Below are 19,618 nucleotides of genomic sequence, written 5' to 3' on the forward strand. Positions count from 1 at the left end.
AACTACACACACCGGCAGATTTAGAGGAACGGAAAAAAAAGCATCAATATCATCATTATTTTAGGAAAAAAATGCCTAATTATGACATTATTTTTTAATTTAATTCTAAATATGAAAAAAATAATTGCCAACAGTATATTTTTTTAATTATTTTGTTTAAATTACCCCATCAACAGTTTCGTTGAGTGTTTTGAATTGAATGAAGCTTTTGCTAATTTGGATTTCTTTTACGTGAAAGATGTTTTTTTCTGAGAATTTTGTTGTGTAAGCATTCAGTTACTTATAAGGGTTTATTATGCCCAGCTTAGCACCGTCAGAAATCATTAAGGCAGATGAAATGAGAAGTAATGGCCATGCATACAAATCGGCTGCCGTAAGACGTCGTTGATCAGTATCGACCACCCATGGCAGTAACCAACGGTACAGATTGATCATTTCTGTCGTTAGGAGGAGGGTTCAAGTCAGAAAAAGGCGTACTTCGCGACGGGATGACCGTTTTTTACAACTTCGAGTTTTCAGAAAGTCGCGGTTACCTGCTGTTCAAGCCAGAAATAACCTTAAAGACACTCGAGGAGTAAGAGTGACTGAGCCCACAGTTCACAGGAGATTTACTGAAGTTGGTATAGGGTCGTGCATACCGAGAAAGCTCCAACTTGTGACACAGCACCGAAAAAACATATTGAACTTTTCACGTGAATATCGTGATTGGGTCTTGAACGACTGGAGGCATGATCTCTTCACTTATGAGTGCAGAGTTCTCTTAAACCAGATCGATGGAAGATAGCGAATATGGAGACACAAAGAGAACGTAACATTTAGTCTTAATTTTGAAAATATCGTGGTTTATGGAGGTAGCTTAATTCTGGTGTGGGGAAGGATTTGTTTGGGAGCTCGCACGGAGTTAGTGGTGGGTGATGGAGGAAATACGACTTCTGAATGGTACACTAGGAACATTTTAGAAGAACATGATGTGCCATTTACTCCATTTATTGTGGACTCCTTTAGTTTAATTCACGATAATGTTCGTTTTCACAGTGCTCGCTCAGTACAGGCACATCTAAACCATTTGGATATACCCATGATGCAGTGGCTGGCAAGATCCCTAGACAAGAATCCTATAGAACATGTCTTGGACTTTCTTAAAAGATGTGTTAAATTCAGAATACCACCGATGGTGTTGAGAAACGCGTTACTAGAGGAATGACAGACATTGCCCCAAAATAGGTACCCTTCATAACATTAACTGCAGCATGCTCAGATGAATGGAAACCATCATCAGAGCAAGAGGGGGAAATACCCATCATTAATTAATTCATTTGGTTAGTGATAAGCTACCCTAATTTTTAATCTTGCCACAATTTCTAATTTTTGTTCAAAACTGAAAAATTGAAATTTCGTTTCGATTATTTTTTATTAAATAAAAACGACTAAATATTTAAAAAATCTATGTTATTTTATTTTATTTTAATTATCTCTTTATTTTGTATAATAAATATTTCATAGATCAGTAGTAATTTTCCTTATTTTCATACTTTTTTTTGCGTTCCGCTAAATCTGCCGGTGTGTATAGGTACATTTTTGAAAAAAATACCATAATACTATGAGCACATTATTATAATTGAACCTTATTATTTATTAGTTTTTGGTCATTAGTGAATAGACGAGTAAAATCAGCTTGGTGCATTAGTATCGCGGCGGAGCGGAAACAAAGGCGCGCGCGCCGCGCACGCTGGGCGCCCGTACGCGGCGCGCGATCACGGCATCGAACGAAATAGCTTCATTGCTCGAAACAGAAATAATAATGATCATCAATCATTATAAAATTCTGAAAACAAAATCTTCTAACGCGTTGAAGTCTTTTACATTAACTTACTTACCTTACCTTTTTTTACTTAATACAGAAATAAATGTCATAATCTCGTTGAACCATTTTGTCCTAATAAATATAGCTCCAGATAATTATTTTCGTGCTTGTTTAAATTTGTAAATAAGTACATAGGAAATGTATTGTTTAAGTCTATCCAGCAAAAAAAATTCATTATCACCACTACATTATAAAACAAAGTCGCTTCCTGTCTGTCTGTCCCTATTTATGCTTAGATCTTCAAAACTACGCAACGGATTTGGATACTGTTTTTTTTAATAGACAGAGTGATTCAAGAGGAAGGTTTTTTTTAAAGTATAATACATTGTACCTGTGCGAAGCAGGGGCGGGTCGCTAGTAATGTATAATTCGTTTATTAGGTTTCGTGTGCGTAAAAAGTCGTGCGTTTTGTTTATCATTCACACGCCCGCTGAGTGCGATGCCACGCTCCGGCCGGCTGTCCGCTATCGTCGGTCCACTATCGTTACCAAAATTAGGCTTGTATTATCTACATATTAGTCACTTATCTTACATTAATATCGTTCTTTATAAAAGTAATATCATGTTATTTAGTGACTGAGGCGTGGGAATGGCAGCGTTTCATCAAAATAAAAAAAAAACAGATTAAAATGTCGTCATATTGTTTTTAGTTGTAACATATCATACACGTGTTTTCTAAACACATGTGGTCCATGGACGCGTGGGGGTCCGCGAGCTTATGTATGGGGGTCCGCAGCCTTATCTATGGATTACTTAACAATCTAAAAAAAGCCACCGAAAGTAATAATCGAAATTTATTACTGCTTAAAAATTGTGCTTGCTTTCCTAAAGGGTCCGTGGACAAAAAACGTTAAGAATTATCTATCTATACTAATACGAGTATTATGAAGCTGAAGAGTTTGTTTGATCGATCGATCTCAAGAACTACTGGTCCGATTTATATTTTTGTGCTGAATAACCAATTTATCGAGAAAGGCTTTAATATAACATCACACTATTATGATCATACAGCCAATAGTGGGGCGGAGCAGTAAAGAAAAATTTTGCAAAACGAGAAATATTATTCAAACTATTTTAAAAAGCATCTCTTCCCAAGTTGCATGGAAAGGGTCGTTTCTAACTGCCTAAAATGGGTTAATCTAACATAATGCCATTTATTAATGTTATATGTGTAGATATTGTATGTTATATGTGTAAAAATATCAGATCTATCTTAGTTTTTACTTATAAATGAGCAGCTGCCATTATTTATCATACACGGAAATTTAACATTTATAAAATTTTGAAAAATAAAGATTTATACTCGTGTTATCAAATGTTGCAGCCAGAATTTAATTCGTTAAAATCATAGGACACGTGTCAACATGCCTACGGTGACGGTTCATAGTGGAAGGTTATCGCTTGTTTGAGGAACTGGGTCATCTCGGCGGTTTCGTGAATCGTTCACTTTCATGGTCGCTCACTTGCTAATCTTATCAGCATTAGACCAGACTGTTCCAGCAGAGCCACTGTTGCTATCCCGGCGTCTTGTAAGGAAGTTTTTTTTTGCATTTTTTTGCATTTTCAAAAATTCATCGTAACTTATCGTCACGCCGAAATCGTCAGTTTTTTTAAAGGGAGCTTCCTTGGGGCCTACTTAACACCCCTTCCGAAAATCTGACGCGCTCGAGTATTTTTTTTTCATTTTTGACTACTTTATATGCCTACCCCCACCACGCAAACCGGCAGATTAGTATACCGTTGTTATCAGAGGCACTCGGGGCATACGTAGTATGAATATCTGACGCGCTCGAGAATGCCCAAGTAACTGTTTTTTGTAACATTTTTGAAAAACCGTACACGCCAAACCCACCGCTAAAATGGTTTTTGCCATACGAGCTTTTCTTTTCGAAATTATTTTATCTTTCGATTTTGATAGGTCTCGACGGCGCCGTTGAATTACAGCATTTAGCTACCTCGCCTCTATGAGGTCTTTTCGTATTGGAACCAAAGTAATAGAAACCAACTGATTAACCAGGGGCTCGGAAGTCCCGCAAGCCCCTTGCTTCATACCCATTAAATACATTGAAGGGGTTCACCTTGTGACCGTGTCTACTACGAGTTGACGCCGCAGATTACAAATAACTAGTACAGTACCACGGTAATACTATCTATACAGTATTCCAACTCGACCATATTTTTGAAATAAATGTCAACAGCCGCGCGGTTATTTAAAAAATAAATGTTTATTGACAATAGATAAATATAATTATCTAAATAAATATTGTAAAAGACGAATAGCGAATTCGCTATCATATTTTATTAAATATTTAGCCATTAATTTGGCTAGCCAAACTGCTTTTATTGAGCAGAACATGGATGTTCGACCCTTGGAATCTGTTCCAAATCATAATTTAAATTACATCGTAAGACAATAGAGGATAACTCTGGCATACAAAATTCGGGTACAAAGAAATTTAACGGTTTTAATTTAGTGCATCAAAATGTACAAGGCTTCTCCGGCAAAGACTTGGAAATTGAGTTATTTATCCAAGAATTGAATATTCATGTCTTATGTTTAACGGAACATTGGCTCAGGCAATATGAACTAATGCTGAGCATTAATAATTATAAGCTTATTAGTTCATTCACTAGAGAGTTAGCTATTCGTGGAGGGTCACTAATATTAATCAATGATAAATTAAAATGTAAAGAACGTAAAGATATTGTATCTCTCTCTGTCGAGCGAACTATTGAGCTGTCATGTGCAGAACTGGACGACTATGTTATTGTATGTGTATATAGACCCCCATCTAGTAACTATGAATTATTTGAAACCACAATGGAAGAGGTACTTAGAAGAGTGTGTAATAGTTCAAAGAAAGTAGTTGTATGTGGAGACTTTAATATTAATATAATAGAAGATTCCTCTCTTTCAATACGGTTTTTAAATTTATTCAAATCTTTTAACTTGTTAAATCTTTTCTCTGAACCAACTAGGGTGACTCCAACATCAGCTACTTGCTTAGACAATATATTCTGTAACTGCTTAGTGCTAGAGAAATCAATAATAAATTTTGTTAATTCTGATCATTGCGGTCAAATAGTGTCATTTCAACACCATTTTGTGCCATCGAGTAAGGAAATAGAATATAGACCAGTCACTGCATCCCAGAAAGACAAATTTAAATCTCAAATATCTAATAAGGTCCCACTTTTGCATTATTTTAACTGTAGTATAAATATTTTATATGAGCAATTATTTGAATTAATTAAAAATGAGTTCAATAAAACTTTTCCTAAGAAAACAATTATTATTAAAAACAATAAAACTAAATTCAGTGACTGGGCTACAGTAGGTATTTATATTAGTAGGAAAAAAATGTTTGAATTATATGGTAGAAAAGCCTATAGTAGCGACCCGGACTTTATAGAATATGTAAAAAAATACTCAAAAGTTTTTAAACAAGTTTGTACCATGGCAAAATCTATTTACATACGTGACAAAATTAAAAACTCTGGCAACAAAATTAAAGCTACTTGGAATTGTATTAATAAAGAAACTTGTAGAATTATATCTCGGGATGACACATTCGCATTAAAAATTGATAATAAGTATATTAAATGCAATGATAAGGTAGCAAACGCATTCGAAGGTTACTTCTCAAATGTACCAATCATAACAACAAGCAATCTTAATTCATGTTCATATCAGGCAATGTCTCTTCTCGAGGGTTGTGTTGATGTTTGCAATAGCCCATTAAAATTTAGAAAAATAGACCCCATAGTTATTATAAAAACTTTCAAAGAACTAAATATAAAAAAGACAGAGGATATATGGGGCATATCAACAGACATAATAAAACCCATCATTCCTCTTATAGCTCCCCATTTAGCTCATATCTTTAATGAATGTATTAACGAAGGTCAGTTCCCTACCCTGATGAAACATAGTAAAATCATACCATTATTTAAAGCAGGAGACAAAAGTGACCCATCCAACTTTAGACCTATATCGATACTACCTGCGCTCAGTAAAATATTTGAAAAAATTATTTTCAATCAACTACTGTCTCATTTTAACTTAAATAAACTGTTTCATGAAAAACAATATGGGTTCACAAAAGGGAAAAGTACGACCGATGCAGGGGTTGCTCTTATCAAACACATTTTCGATGCTTGGCAGGAGAAAAAGGATGCTATTGGTGTATTTTGTGACTTATCGAAGGCGTTTGACTGTGTTGATCATCAAACTCTGTTATTTAAGCTAGAACATTATGGCGTATCAGGCAAGGCCTTAAGCCTATTACACTCTTACCTCTCAGACAGATTACAAAAAGTAAATATTCACGGAACTAACTCTTCGGGCGCCCCCCTAAAAATGGGAGTGCCCCAAGGCTCAATACTGGGACCATTGCTCTTTCTGATTTATATAAATGATCTACCTTTTTATTCAAAGGACCTTTGTGAGATAGTATTATTTGCTGATGACACTTCTTTAATTTTTAAAACTGACAGGCGTCAGGAAATATTTGACGACGTGAATAATGCTCTTTCCAAAGTATTAGACTGGTTTACAACTAATAATTTGCTATTAAACGCAAAAAAAACTAAATGTTTAAAATTCACTATGCCTAATGTCAAACAAGTTAATACTAATATTACAGTAAATAATGAACGCATTGAACTGATAAACTCTACTGTCTTTCTAGGTATTACCCTAGACTGTAAATTACAATGGGGCCCCCATATTGCTGCCTTGGCGGGAAGACTTAGTTCAGCTGCCTTTGCGGTGAGAAAGATCAGAAACTTGACTGATGTTGAAACAGCAAGGCTTGTATATTTTAGTTATTTTCATAGTATTATGTCTTATGGTCTTTTACTGTGGGGCTCAGCAGCAGACATAGAATCAATTTTCATTTTACAGAAAAGAGCTGTTCGGGCAATATACGGTCTTAAACCACGTGACTCGCTTAGAGAAGTTTTTAAAGAAATCAATATATTGACTGTGGCTTCGCAATACATATTTGATAACATTATGTATGTCCGTAAACATATACATTTATTTACTAAGAAAAGTGACGTCCACTCATTTAACACGAGACATAAGAATAAACTTGCTGTTCCATCATTCAGGTTGCATAAGATTGGTAATTCATTCTTGGGGAAATGTATTACCATATTTAACAAAATACCACACAACCTTGTCGAATTGCCAATAAACAAATTTAAGATACATATAAAAAATACCCTTATGTCCAAAGGGTACTACAAGGTTCGAGACTATATTGATGACAAGGATGCGTGGTCAGTTCAGTCTGCACATATTTGATGTACTTAAATTTGACTATTCTTACCGTTAGATAATTCCTGGCAATAAGTGGTGACTGAGTTTGTTCCGGCGTTTCTTCTCAGCACTTGCCATATGTTTGTCTCGAAGCGCTGGTAGGGCCCAAAAGATAAGGAGACATGTAAAGTGCCCCATAAGGGCTACCTTTTCTTTTTTTATTATTTTCTATTGACGTTCATAAGTGCCACTTGTGGTCTAAACTGAATAAATATTTTTTGATTTGATTTGATTTGATTTGTACGTCGCAGTATGACAACATGCGATAGGGCTGCCCACCTGCAGACCCTTTTTCATTACATCAGCCTACTTAGAATTTCTTTTAAGTTTTTTTGTTTGTTAGTTTTGTGAATGTAGGTATTTTGTGATTGTATTTTTTTTTATTTTGACAAACAAAATACTTCTTGAATGAAATAGGATAAAAATGTAATGAATAAGTCCGAAATAAGTGAGGGTCATCTAACTCTCAGGCACTAACGAGCTGTGTTGCTAAATTGTGCTAAAATGATTTCCACAAAAGGTACAAGGTATACATAATTATGTATGTACTGCGCCTATGAGTACTGTGTGTTTACGCAGATCATGAGTCGGCTAGTCCGACACCTTCACCGTTCGGCTACTGTCGCCATAACTTCGTTTTATAACATCCTTATTCTCCAGACACTACTATAGTACCTACCAAATTACCTAATACATAGTTACTTCGTGGGTCTTATTATACTACAAAGTTAATTAGTGACAATTTTATCTATACTTATAATAAATCTGTAGAGAGGTCAATTCTGTACATGAAATATATTTTCAAAATAACTATCAGGCGGTGATTAGTGATCGATACTGATGCCAAAAATGCAATCAGTTAAATTTTTGTCTGTCTGTCTGTCTGTACCTATGTTCCTTATAGAAACAAAAACTACTCGACGGATTTTAACGAAACTTGGTACAATTATTATTCATACTTCTGGGCAGGTTATAGTATAATTAGGAATTCCCACGGGAACAGGAATTAGCGGGAAAATCCCTTTGTATGAAAAATCTAAACCGCTTAATTTAGACGCTTGAAATTTGGCATGTAGGTACCTTAGTAAACTAAAAGCTTAGTTATAACAAGGAATTCCCGAAATTCCCGCGGGAACGGGAATTAGCAGGAAAATCCTTTTGTATGAAAAATCTAGACCGCTTAAGTTAGACGCTTGAAAAGCATGCAGGTACCTTAGTAAGCTTAAAGCTTTGTTACAACAGGATATTGCAAAATTCCCACGGAAACGGGAGTAAGCGGGAAAAAGCATTTGTATCTAAACCGCGTAAGATAGATAAAGGGGGTAAAACGGTATCCACGCGTACGAAGTCGCGGGCGGCCGCTAGTTTTGAATATAATTACTCTGTAGGTTATTATTAATCTGTTATTGACAAGTGCATTCATTCGGGGCAGCGACAGATAAATATAGGTAGTTGATTATTTTTCAATAAACCTTACCTTCCTTAAAACTGCATAATAGACATGATCAAATTTTTAAAATGTAGGTATATTAAATGCAATTGATATCAAATTCGCACTAATATATTTTTTGCAAATAAGAACTATGTATGTAAAGATGCCATAATGTTGGACTTGATATATATGAGCTATATCACCTGTAATCTTTTGAAAGTTGGCTGAAGTGATTGCAATGTCTCTCACGTAATCTAAATCTCCGAAACAAAGGTAATCTTATCAGCGTGACGCGACGGCCGTCACAAGTGCCCCTCGCGCAGTCGAGCGCGCGATGGCGGGGAAAGCAGAGCACGGGGCGCGCACCTCTGCCACCGGGCCCCCGGGGCCCCCGAGCCCGAGCCCCGGCCCGCCACCGGGGCCCGGCGCCGAGGAGCCCGACGCCCTGGAACAAGCGCTGGAGCAGCTGGGCGCGTTCGGGCTCTACCAACGCTACTCGCTGTTCATGCTGTGCCTCCCAGGTCTCTTATCTGCCATGTACTCCCTCAACTATGTGTTTGTCGCTGACCAGGTGCCGTTTCGGTGAGATTTGTAGAAGTGAAATTTTTATATCTTTGTAGTATATGTTATACATAATGAATCAGAGAAAATACAGTGTATAAATACATAAAGACATGTGTTCCCAAGGATACATCTCGCTATAGGAAGCCCCAAGAAATATGATTTATGGGACTTTTCTTGCCAGAGATAAAGGGGTATTTCAACTGAATGGAATACATAATCACTAGGTGGAATAATAATTTAAAGTTAGGTGAGTTGCGAGTACTACTTTGAATCTCTTTGTTATTTATAGTGTAACTTATTAGTACCTAACTTATAGCAACAAATTAGGAATGATATGTTTAGGTTTAAACATACCATGTGAATATGGTTTTACATTGCAATATGAATATTACGATAATTTGCATTTTCTATTTACGGCTGTCCCCGATGCATGCGCAATCACCTGTTGTGAAACCCTGATTAGGGCCATCAACCCACAAAGGTCTTTATGGACTTTATCAATATGCAAAACAAAATCAATTTAGAAACTTAATATAGGTACTAGACTGTAAATAATAGATTTGCAATTTCTATGTATAGTCGTTGGTTGAGTAGTTTTCTTTTTATAAACAAACAATGAATACTTAATGAATGAATAAAGCTAACCAGGAAAAACAAAGCCACAGTCACGCTGTTTGTACAAGTGTAATAGCCCATTGTAGTGGCGTCTCAAAACACTTCGCCATAACAAGCGCTGCGGTATCTGTATGTACGAGTAGTATTCAGATGGGTTTAAAAAATAATGCAACTATGTATAAGACAGTACCCACTTGGCCATTAACATCACCTATTGTATATTATAATGAGTATATGACCATATAATATGTATCCGAAATAAGATGCTAAGAAGGTTGTTGAGACTATCTAATCAGTATCTACTTAACGTCACTCTCACTCATTAGCTAAGTGATACATTATCATATCGGCTAATCGTTACATTTATCTTTTACCAAAATAGGCACCGCCAGATACTAATAATATAATTCGCATCGGAATTATTACAGTTTAGCTGTTTGTAGGTAATTCACTCTTAAATGTAGAGTCATGCTCAAAACACATTTAGCTTTGACAAAAAGTTTTAAGTATAGCTTAAAGTTTGGTGAAAAGATTCAAAATACGAGTATTTAAGTATCTGTGAATGGCGTATTTATATGAAATCATCGAACATCATCTTAGTGCAAGTGCACTCTAATCTTAGAAATTGCTTAACTGATTTAGGTGCGGTTTTCACTAATATGTTGTGAATAACTTCGGTTAACATTGTGTTTGTAGTGGGAAGTAATGTACCTAGAGTGCGGACAGGGGGAGAAGTTGGAGGGTGGAGCGTGAAGGAAGGGGAGCAGAAGGCATAAATATTCTTTCTTTAGATTACTAATCCGAAATAACGAATCTGTACTTCAGTTACAAGACAACTTGGCAACATATTTTTTATCTTTTAAAACATGCGATAAATCACATAACCTACTACCTATGTGATTTGCCCGCAATTTATAATGTGGGTAACATAATGCTGATATGTTCGTGTTTTCACTCGCTTTTACTTTGAGTTGAAATAGATTGAATTGTTGTTATGAATTACAGGTATGCTAATAGTTCCTTCTTCTTCTACTTCACTGGCCTTGAAGGAATGTTTTTAGTAATAATTTGATATATAATAAATATGCTCGTAGAATAAGTTAACAGCTTCCTACAGCAAGTAAATTATGCCAATCAATAGTCATGATATCAGTATTTATTGCATGGTAATCGCCTTCAATAAATCTATATCTTGGGATTAATTTAATCATGATTAAAATTATTCAAATTAATGAATTTATTAAAAAATTAATTGATTGGTGCCAACACTGTGTGACGCCCTGCAAGGGCACAGGAAAACATCAGAGAGAGGGCCTAGGCCTAGCCTGGTTGTGTATGCAGATGCGTGGTCCCGGAGTGCGAGGGTGCGGGTGGGGCGGGGTTCGCCAACGAGTCGGCGCTGCCGCTGCTGGCCGCGGCGCGCTGCGAGCGGTTCGCGCCGCTGCGGCCCGGCCTGGCCTCCTGCGACCGCGACCTTTTCCACCCCGTCGACACGGTGCGCTGCGAACACTTCATCTACGAGAACTACGACACCATATTTGCCGAGGTGAGTTCACTTCGAATACACCAATCCTTAGTTTTTTAGTCACGTCTTAAAGACGATAACTAGATTGCATCGCAAATATTTTTGTAGAAGTGACTTTATTTATCCGTTGCTGATAATAGAATCAGAAATTGTCTGCCGATTCTTATCGAAAACGATAGAGAGTTTAAATATGTAATATGTAAACAAATGCCAAATGTATCACGTTACTATCCAACTGTGGCTGAAATGTTTCATTACCACCATAAAAAATATTCGAAACTGAACTACGAGTAACTATAGTGCAGTAATTTATATTACTTATCTTATGATAAAATAGAGAATGTCCGGTATCTAGGTACGAGTAACTACATTCATAATAATAAAGGCAAACATATACCATACCATATAAAGCGAGGGGTTTATCCAATGGCATGGAATTCGAGCAATTTCAAATGGCATGGAATATATTAAAGATCCAAGCAGATCAATTGAATAAGTATTAATGTTTGCGCGCAGTTCGGGCTGGCGTGCCGCGAGTGGATGCGCACGCTGGTGGGCACGGTGCGCAACTCCGCGCTGCCCTTCGCGCTCATACTCACCGGCTTCGTCTCTGACACGTACGTATTGGTTCACTGTCTGCTTCACCTCATCAACGCATCTAAAACTCCAGCGCATCGAGTACACTGAACTCCTGGCAGTAAAGTGTGAGCAATTGTGAGTAAGTACATCACGCTACAATATTATTAAAGGGACTGGTAAGTGGAAAAACTAAATTACTTCTTATTCCCTTAAAAATCCAGCAGCCAACCATTTTCAATTATTTATTTATAAAAAAAAATTAAAACTAAAAGGTAAACAATGAGGAGATCCGCAGGAGAACCAAAGTGACCGACATAGCTCGCAGAATTGCTAAAATCAAGTGGCAGTGGGCGGGGCACATAGCTCGTAGAGACGATGGCCGTTGGGGCAGGAAAGTTCTCGAGTGGCGACCACGGGCTGGAAGACGTAGCGTGGGCAGGCCTCCTACTAGGTGGACCGACGATCTGGTAAAGGTCACGGGAAGAGCCTGGATGCGAGGACCGTTCATTGTGGAAAACATTGGGGGAGGCCTTTGTCCAGCATTGGACGTCATTTGGCTGAAACGAACTTTGACCACCAACCAACGACCATAAACGGAGGTAAGCGTGAGCCTAAACCCAAATGACACTGAACATTTGTTTGTATGTCCCCAGGTACGGGCGGCGCACCGCGTTCTGCATATTCTCGGCGTGCGCGGGCGTGCTGGGCATCGTGAAGGCGCTGTCCGTCAACTACCAGATGTACGTGGCGCTGGAGTTCTTCGAGGCGGCGCTCGGCTACGGCTTCAACAGCGCCGCATACGTCATGAGTGAGTTGCGACTACAGATCCTTGAACTATAGTAGAGCAAAAATATTATAAACGGAACCATACTCGTACATGCATTGCATGAAGACAGCGTTAGACAGTGTTAGTTGCTACGCCACCTAGTTAGATAATATAGGTAATAGCACAGAATAATAAAAAGGTAATAGTCATAATAGTTACCTATTATCTATTAGATGTTTATTAACATTAATTATATTGTCATGTTATCCACGTATATCCCAGTATCAACATACGAATCTTACGACGTCTGAACCAAGAACTAACATTATTTTTATAATATTTTAAAGACGTTTCCGCTAAACTAAAATACAATGTAGAGCGGAACTAGATAAGCATTGCATAATCATAAAACTACAAACATATTGAGGGCTTACAAGAAAATTCGAGATATTTCAAACACGTGGCCTGATAATGCACAGATCAAATGTCTTTGACTTGCAACAATAACTGTACTTAACCAGTAATCTTATCGCGAGGTCGGCCCTCCGCACCCGCACTCGACCGCCATTGATGGAATACTTCGCCAACTTAACCTTAGGCTATTCTGAAAAGGACCTACTTGTATTATCTATATTTGGACGCTTATCGATGCGTCAAACAAAGACCTGTGACTATCACAATTTTTATCTTAATGCCATCTGCTAGTAATGGTCGTCAACATTAATTTAATCTCTTGCTTAATTTATAATTAATTATTATTTTCATTTTGGTGTAATCTCAGCTATTAGGTTCCGCTATCGTACACACAAAACTAAATTTCACCTTCATCATCATAGGTTTCGATTAATAAAGCCATCATAGGATTTAGTTACGAGAAAAATGAATGCGCTACCACCATTAGTATTTCCAGTCAAATAACGACGGTAATGCATCCGTGTCAGTGTTGCCGGGTCTCCTGTTTTATCTGTGTTAGCTTGAAGAGCTTTTCCAGCTTCACCGGGCAGAGTGGCGAGTACAGAAGGTACTCTAGCCGTTTGGCGATCGTCGGTTACGGTCGCAGACCGACGTTCGCGTTCGGGCCGTATCGAGTGCATAAGGCGCCCGATCAGTGGTGAACCCAACTAGAGGGTTGCCCACAGGGTCTTCTGATATCACCTGTTCGTTTTTATCTTACATTGCAGTTGTGGAGCTAGCGCGTCCCTCGCTGCGGGCTGCGTTCGCGAGCGCGACCGGCGTGGCGTACGGGCTGGGCGGCGCGCTGTTCGCGCTGGTAGCGTGGGCCGTGCCGAACTGGCGCCGCCTGCTGCTCACCATCCACGCGCCGGCGCTGCTGCTGCCGCTGTACTGGCTGCTGGTGCACGAGAGCCCGCGCTGGCTGCACGCGCGCCAGCGGAGGACCGAAGCCGCCGCTATTATTAAAAAGGCTGCTAGAGTCAATAAGGTATGATTTACTTAGTCAGTAGTCTAATGTTCGTTTGAACTGAGTGCCTAGCCAGCTAAAGTGAACGGTGCATTGAGAGAATCAAAAGTGCTTAGAACTTAGAAGTTGTGAAGAACTGGGACTTAGAAGTCCATAAGACATTAGAATCTATGATTTGAAGTAACGAAGGTGCCTCTTTTTTATTTAGAGCTTGCTAGAGTTAGTCATAGGCGGGTTTTAGAATCGCGCTGACCACTCGCTGATCCTCACAGATCAATATGATGTATGTAATTGAAGGGAACGTTCCTGAGTGACGCTAATCGCTCGGCGTCGACGTTTCATACAATTTGGCTGACAGCGCTGACGGTCAGCGTGCGTCAGCGTGACTAAAACCAGCCATACATTAAATGAAAATCATTTATTATATCATATTTTAAACTATTATGTTGCATTTTTTACTATAAAATTATCACTTCACGGGATTTATTGCAACAATATCTATTTTAACGGTAAATAATATTTACCCTCCCGACGTTTCGGCTCGGTTGCACGAGTCTGCCCGCGACCATGACTCGTGCAACCGAGCCGAAACGTCGGGAGGGTAAATATTATTTACCGTTAAAATAGATATTGTTGCAATAAATCCCGTGAAGTGATAATTTTATTTATTATATCATCCAAAGGTCACAGTATCCGAAGATGTGATGAAAGCTCTACTAGAGACAGAGACTGAAAAACAAAAAGAGTCCCTGAAGACGAACGCCTGGCTCCGGCTTTTACGCTCGCGCGTGCTGATGCTGCGCTTCGCGGCGTGCGCGTGGTGCTGGGTGGCGGTGGCCTTCGTGTACTACGGGCTCACCATCAACTCGGTGGCGCTGGCGGGCGACAAGCACGTCAACTTCGCGCTGAACATGGGCATGGAGGTCGTGGCGTCGCTGCTGCTCATGATGGCGCTCGAGCGCTTCGGCCGCAAGTGGACCATTTTCCTCGCGTTCCTGCTGTGTGGGCTGGCGTGTGTCATTCCTTTCTTTATTTGTGAGTTTCAAATTAATGCTATGGGACAACGACAGTCAAAATGAAAAACTTTTCTATGATTATTAGACTACTTAATTAATTAAGCTAAAATTAAAGAAGCGCTGCCGCGCTGGTCCAAAAGATAAGGAGACATGTAAAGTATCCCATAAGGGCTACTTTCTTTTTATTGTCGGCCGTTTGGTGTAGTGGTTCGAAACGGACTACTATTCCGGAGGTAGCGGGTTCGATTCCCGCACAGTACAAAAATAAATTGCATTAAATTTCCTTTAAATTGCAATAGTTAAAGTTCTATAAAAATGTACAGTTTTCGTTTTGTTGAATTTTCAAAAGTGAACTTTCTTCTGGGCCACCCTGTATTTACATAAAAAAAAGTATTTTTAAGTATGTTTATATCCATTGTCTAGTACCCACAGTACAAGCTTTGCTTAGTTTGGGACTAGAAGCGCAGTGTAAAAATGTCCAAGGATATTTATTTGTTTATTTTATTTATTTATTTATTTATTTTATTTATTTATTTATTTTATTTATTTATTATATTTGACGTTCATAAGTCCTACCACTGGTCATATTATTTGAATTAAATATTTTTATTTGTTTGACAACTCGCCAATTTTTTTGCGTGCACCCTCAAAATTGTAAGTTCTCTGAGCAATGTTTCATACATTTCCCAGCACACACCGTCACGATCGTGGCGCTGTTCTTCGTCGGCAAGCTGGCCATCACGCTGGCCTTCAACTCCATGTACGTGTTCACGGCGGAGCTGTTTCCCACCGAGGCTCGCAGCTCGGCGCTGGCCGCCTGCTCGCTGGTGGGCCGGCTCGGCTCCATCCTCGCGCCGCAGACGCCGCTGCTGGTGGGTATTGCAATCAGACTCGAAACATTCTAAAGCCTGGTCCGTGAGCACGTAGAATCCCGTCCAATGACCCCAAGCTGCCCATCCTTGTCGCTCGCACGTAATTATGTTGCTGTCGCGCTCGCACACTGACTGCGGGCGCGCGTCGCACAGTCGCGACAGCAATATAATTACGCGCGAGCGATAAGGATGGGTTTACAAATGGCCATGCCAGATTTTGTATGTAAGGTGGCGTCTTTTTTTCGCGCGGCCATCGACCAAACCTTGTTTTTTTATTACAAAATAGTGTAATAAACCCAACTTACTAGGACACGTGTACCTCTAAACTAAGTCTGAACTGAGTTACGAGCATTAGAAGTTTGATGATTTTACATATTAGGTTTACCTTTTGTGTGTAAGTTTTGTAAGAAATTGCAACAAAATAGTGACATTGTATGTGTAAACAAACAATACCTACCATCCATTATAGGTTCCAGCCATCAGTGTGGAGCAGAATCAGCGCAATAAAAAAGACAGCAATTTCCGGCATTGTCTTTTATTTCTCTAGGCACTCAATATCCTTGCCAGAGAGTGAAATCGCTATCTACATAGCAGCTGTAGTCCTGTATTGTTTCATATGACTTACTTGACTTATGGTCCTATGTCCCCTAGATGGGGCAGAGAGCGTCCACAACAGTCCTCCATCTCGTTCGGTCTTGAGCTTCTCGCTTGATCTCGCTCCAGGTCTTGCCGATCTTCTTCGCCTCGTCTGCTACAGTGCGCCGCCAAGTTTGCCTGGGTCGACCACGTTTGCGTTTTCCTTGGGGATTCCAATCCAGAGCCTGCTTAGGGATGTGATCGGGGATATAATTGTTTCATATGCCACGCATTATTTTGGTAAAATCAAAATCAAAATTATCTTTATTTGTTTAGATTAATTAAATTAGTACTTACAAATCGTCAAATGCTCTGAAGGAGCCTACACATGTCTCATTCTTTTTTTGCCCTACCAGCAGGTATTATTACAATCTCAATTATCGTAGCAGTTGTATTATTTTGTTGTACTCGTAGCACTTATCATCAAGTGATCCGTTTGCTCGTTTGCCTACTGTCACAAAGGTCGCGGAAAAAACCTGGATGCGGGCAGCGCAGGACCGTTCATTATGGAAAACCTTGGGGGAGGCCTTTGTTCAGCAGTGGACATCATTTGGCTGAAACGACGACTCGTAGCAACGATTTTCGTTGTGCAGGGCTCTTAACAGTACGACTGTATTATTTTGCTATCGTATTTAATTTTATTTTGTAGTACCTACTCGTAGCAGTAGATTACGTGTAGCAGGGCTCGTAACGGTCGTAGTTGTCTCGTAGTACCTCCTCGTAGCAGCGGTTTTCATTCAGAAAGACTCGTAGCAGTCGTAGTCGTGTTTTTTTGATTTTGGTAATCTACGTAGGTACTCGTAGCACTGGTTTACGTGTAGTAGTGCTCGTAGCAGTCGTAGTCGTTTCGGAGTACCTACTCGTAGCAGCGTTTTTTGTTTTGTAGTGGTCGTAGTAGTCGTAGTCGTTTCGTAGTAGCTACTCGTAGCAGCGGTTTTCGTTTAGTAGCGGTTGTAGCAGTCGTAGGCGTTAGATAGCTCGTAGCAATAATAATCGTAGAACTCGTAGCTGTCGTAGTGTACTCGTAGTACAATGCAGCAAAAAACTAAAAAAAAACTCAGTAAAACTCATTTATTTCTGTAAGTAGGCTTTAAAAAAGCACTTTTACACGTCCCAGTATTAACCCTACCACTGCTTCAGGACAATAAAGGAGCAAGAGCAATCATATTACAATTGTGTACAGTGAACATTTTAGAGGTCATAAAATTCCGTTACGTCTTTTCTAAGACATTTACTTGCGTAAAAAAATAATGATCGTAAAACTCGGTAAGAAATCTCCCACTAAACCAGTGGACAAAATTTTAGTTAATAATAATTTTTAATCATAGTGACTATTTGATAATGAAATAGTGTTCGTTGGTGTGTTTGCAGAGCGCATACGTGCAGGCGCTGCTATACGGCGCGTGCTCGCTGTCGGCGGCGCTGGTGGTGCTGGCGGCGCCCGAGACGCGGCGCGCGGCGCTGCCGGCCGGCGTGCGCGCCGCCGAGCGACTGGCCCCCCCGCGCGCGCCGCCGCCGCCCGCGCCCGCCGCGCCCTCCCCGCGCGTGCTCTCCGCCGACTGCTGACGCGGCCTGGCCCCCCGCGCGCGCCGCGCCCTCCCCGCGCGTGCTCTCCGCCGACTGCTGACGCGGCCTGGCCCCCCGCGCGCGCCGCGCCCTCCCCGCGCGTGCTCTCCGCCGACTGCTGACGCGGCCGCCTGGCCCCCCCCGCGCGCGCCGCGCCCTCCCCGCGCGTGCTCTCCGCCGACTGCTGACGCGGCCTGGCCCCCCGCGCGCGCCGCGCCCTCCCCGCGCGTGCTCTCCGCCGACTGCTGACGCGGCCTGGCCCCCCGCGCGCGCCGCGCCCTCCCCGCGCGTGCTCTCCGCCGACTGCTGACGCGGCCGCCTGGCCCCCCCCCGCGCGCGCCGCGCCCTCCCCGCGCGTGCTCTCCGCCGACTGCTGACGCGGCCTGGCCCCCCGCGCGCGCCGCGCCCTCCCCGCGCGTGCTCTCCGCCGACTGCTGACGCGGCCTGGCCCCCCGCGCGCGCCGCGCCCTCCCCGCGCGTGCTCTCCGCCGACTGCTGACGCGGCCGCCTGGCCCCCCCCGCGCGCGCCGCGCCCTCCCCGCGCGTGCTCTCCGCCGACTGCTGACGCGGCCTGGCCCCCCGCGCGCGCCGCGCCCTCCCCGCGCGTGCTCTCCGCCGACTGCTGACGCGGCCTGGCCCCCCGCGCGCGCCGCGCCCTCCCCGCGCGTGCTCTCCGCCGACTGCTGACGCGGCCGCCTGGCCCCCCCCCGCGCGCGCCGCGCCCTCCCCGCGCGTGCTCTCCGCCGACTGCTGACGCGGCCTGGCCCCCCGCGCGCGCCGCGCCCTCCCCGCGCGTGCTCTCCGCCGACTGCTGACGCGGCCGCCTTTCCCCCCCCCCCCCGCGCAAGATGTCGCGCGTGTCGGCGTCTTCCTGGGGCATTCGATATCATGGCCTACGTATCTTGTACCAGGGCACTTTCGTTGCAACCCTTACGTATGCATCGGCTTGCTGGCACGAGCGCCTTCGGGTGCAATCCGTATGCGGCACCCTTCTCCGGGGGCAGCGGCCTGCACTGGTGCTACTGACCAAAGCCTATCGGTCGGTCAGCACAGCCGCGCTCCCGGTGCTTGCCGGCGTACTACCCGCGGACCTCGAGGTGATCCGGGCTGGCAGCACGGAGGTGGCACGCCAGACCGCGGCCAGGGACGAGATGAGCAGGCGAAAACGCGAAATTTTGAAGTCAGTTGTGCATACTTGGCAGACCAGGTGGGAGGGAGAGACGAAGGGTCGGGAGCTCAACCAGTTTTTCCCCGACGTGTCTGGGAGACTCAGCATGCGCTGGGTCGAACCAGATTATGTGACTTCCCAGGTTCTTACGGGGCACGGCTGCTTTAACAAGCGGCTGTGCAATTTGGGGTTAAGGGACAGTGCGAGCTGCGAGTGCGGAGAGCTCGAGGAGGACCGTCACCACATATTGTGGGATTGTCCCCTATATA

The 19,618-nt window shown here is 42.0% G+C and overlaps 1 protein-coding gene across 1 annotated transcript; it reads left to right on the top strand.

Moving 5' to 3' along the window:
• Nucleotides 1-8,952: 8,952 nt before the first annotated feature.
• Nucleotides 8,953-18,181, top strand: LOC135076008 (organic cation transporter protein-like). The gene is made up of 8 exons (XM_063970453.1): nt 8,953-9,204; nt 11,143-11,347; nt 11,843-11,943; nt 12,559-12,713; nt 13,853-14,112; nt 14,775-15,126; nt 15,798-15,979; nt 17,987-18,181. The coding sequence occupies exons 1-8, from the start codon at nt 8,957-8,959 to the stop codon at nt 18,179-18,181; spliced, it is 1,698 nt and encodes a 565-aa protein (XP_063826523.1). The 5' UTR covers nt 8,953-8,956.
• Nucleotides 18,182-19,618: the final 1,437 nt, after the last annotated feature.

Source organism: Ostrinia nubilalis, chromosome 11, assembly GCF_963855985.1.
Source record: "Ostrinia nubilalis chromosome 11, ilOstNubi1.1, whole genome shotgun sequence".
In the NCBI taxonomy this organism is placed as follows: domain Eukaryota; kingdom Metazoa; phylum Arthropoda; class Insecta; order Lepidoptera; family Crambidae; genus Ostrinia; species Ostrinia nubilalis.

Coding starts and splice junctions, on each gene's coding strand:
- LOC135076008 (XM_063970453.1), top strand. CDS start 8,957: ATGGCGGGGAAAGCAGAGCACGGGGCGCGCACCTCTGCCACCGGGCCC. Junction 9,205..11,142: donor GCTGACCAGGTGCCGTTTCG/GTGAGATTTGTA, acceptor TTGTGTATGCAG/ATGCGTGGTCCCGGAGTGCG. Junction 15,127..15,797: donor TGTCATTCCTTTCTTTATTT/GTGAGTTTCAAA, acceptor TACATTTCCCAG/CACACACCGTCACGATCGTG.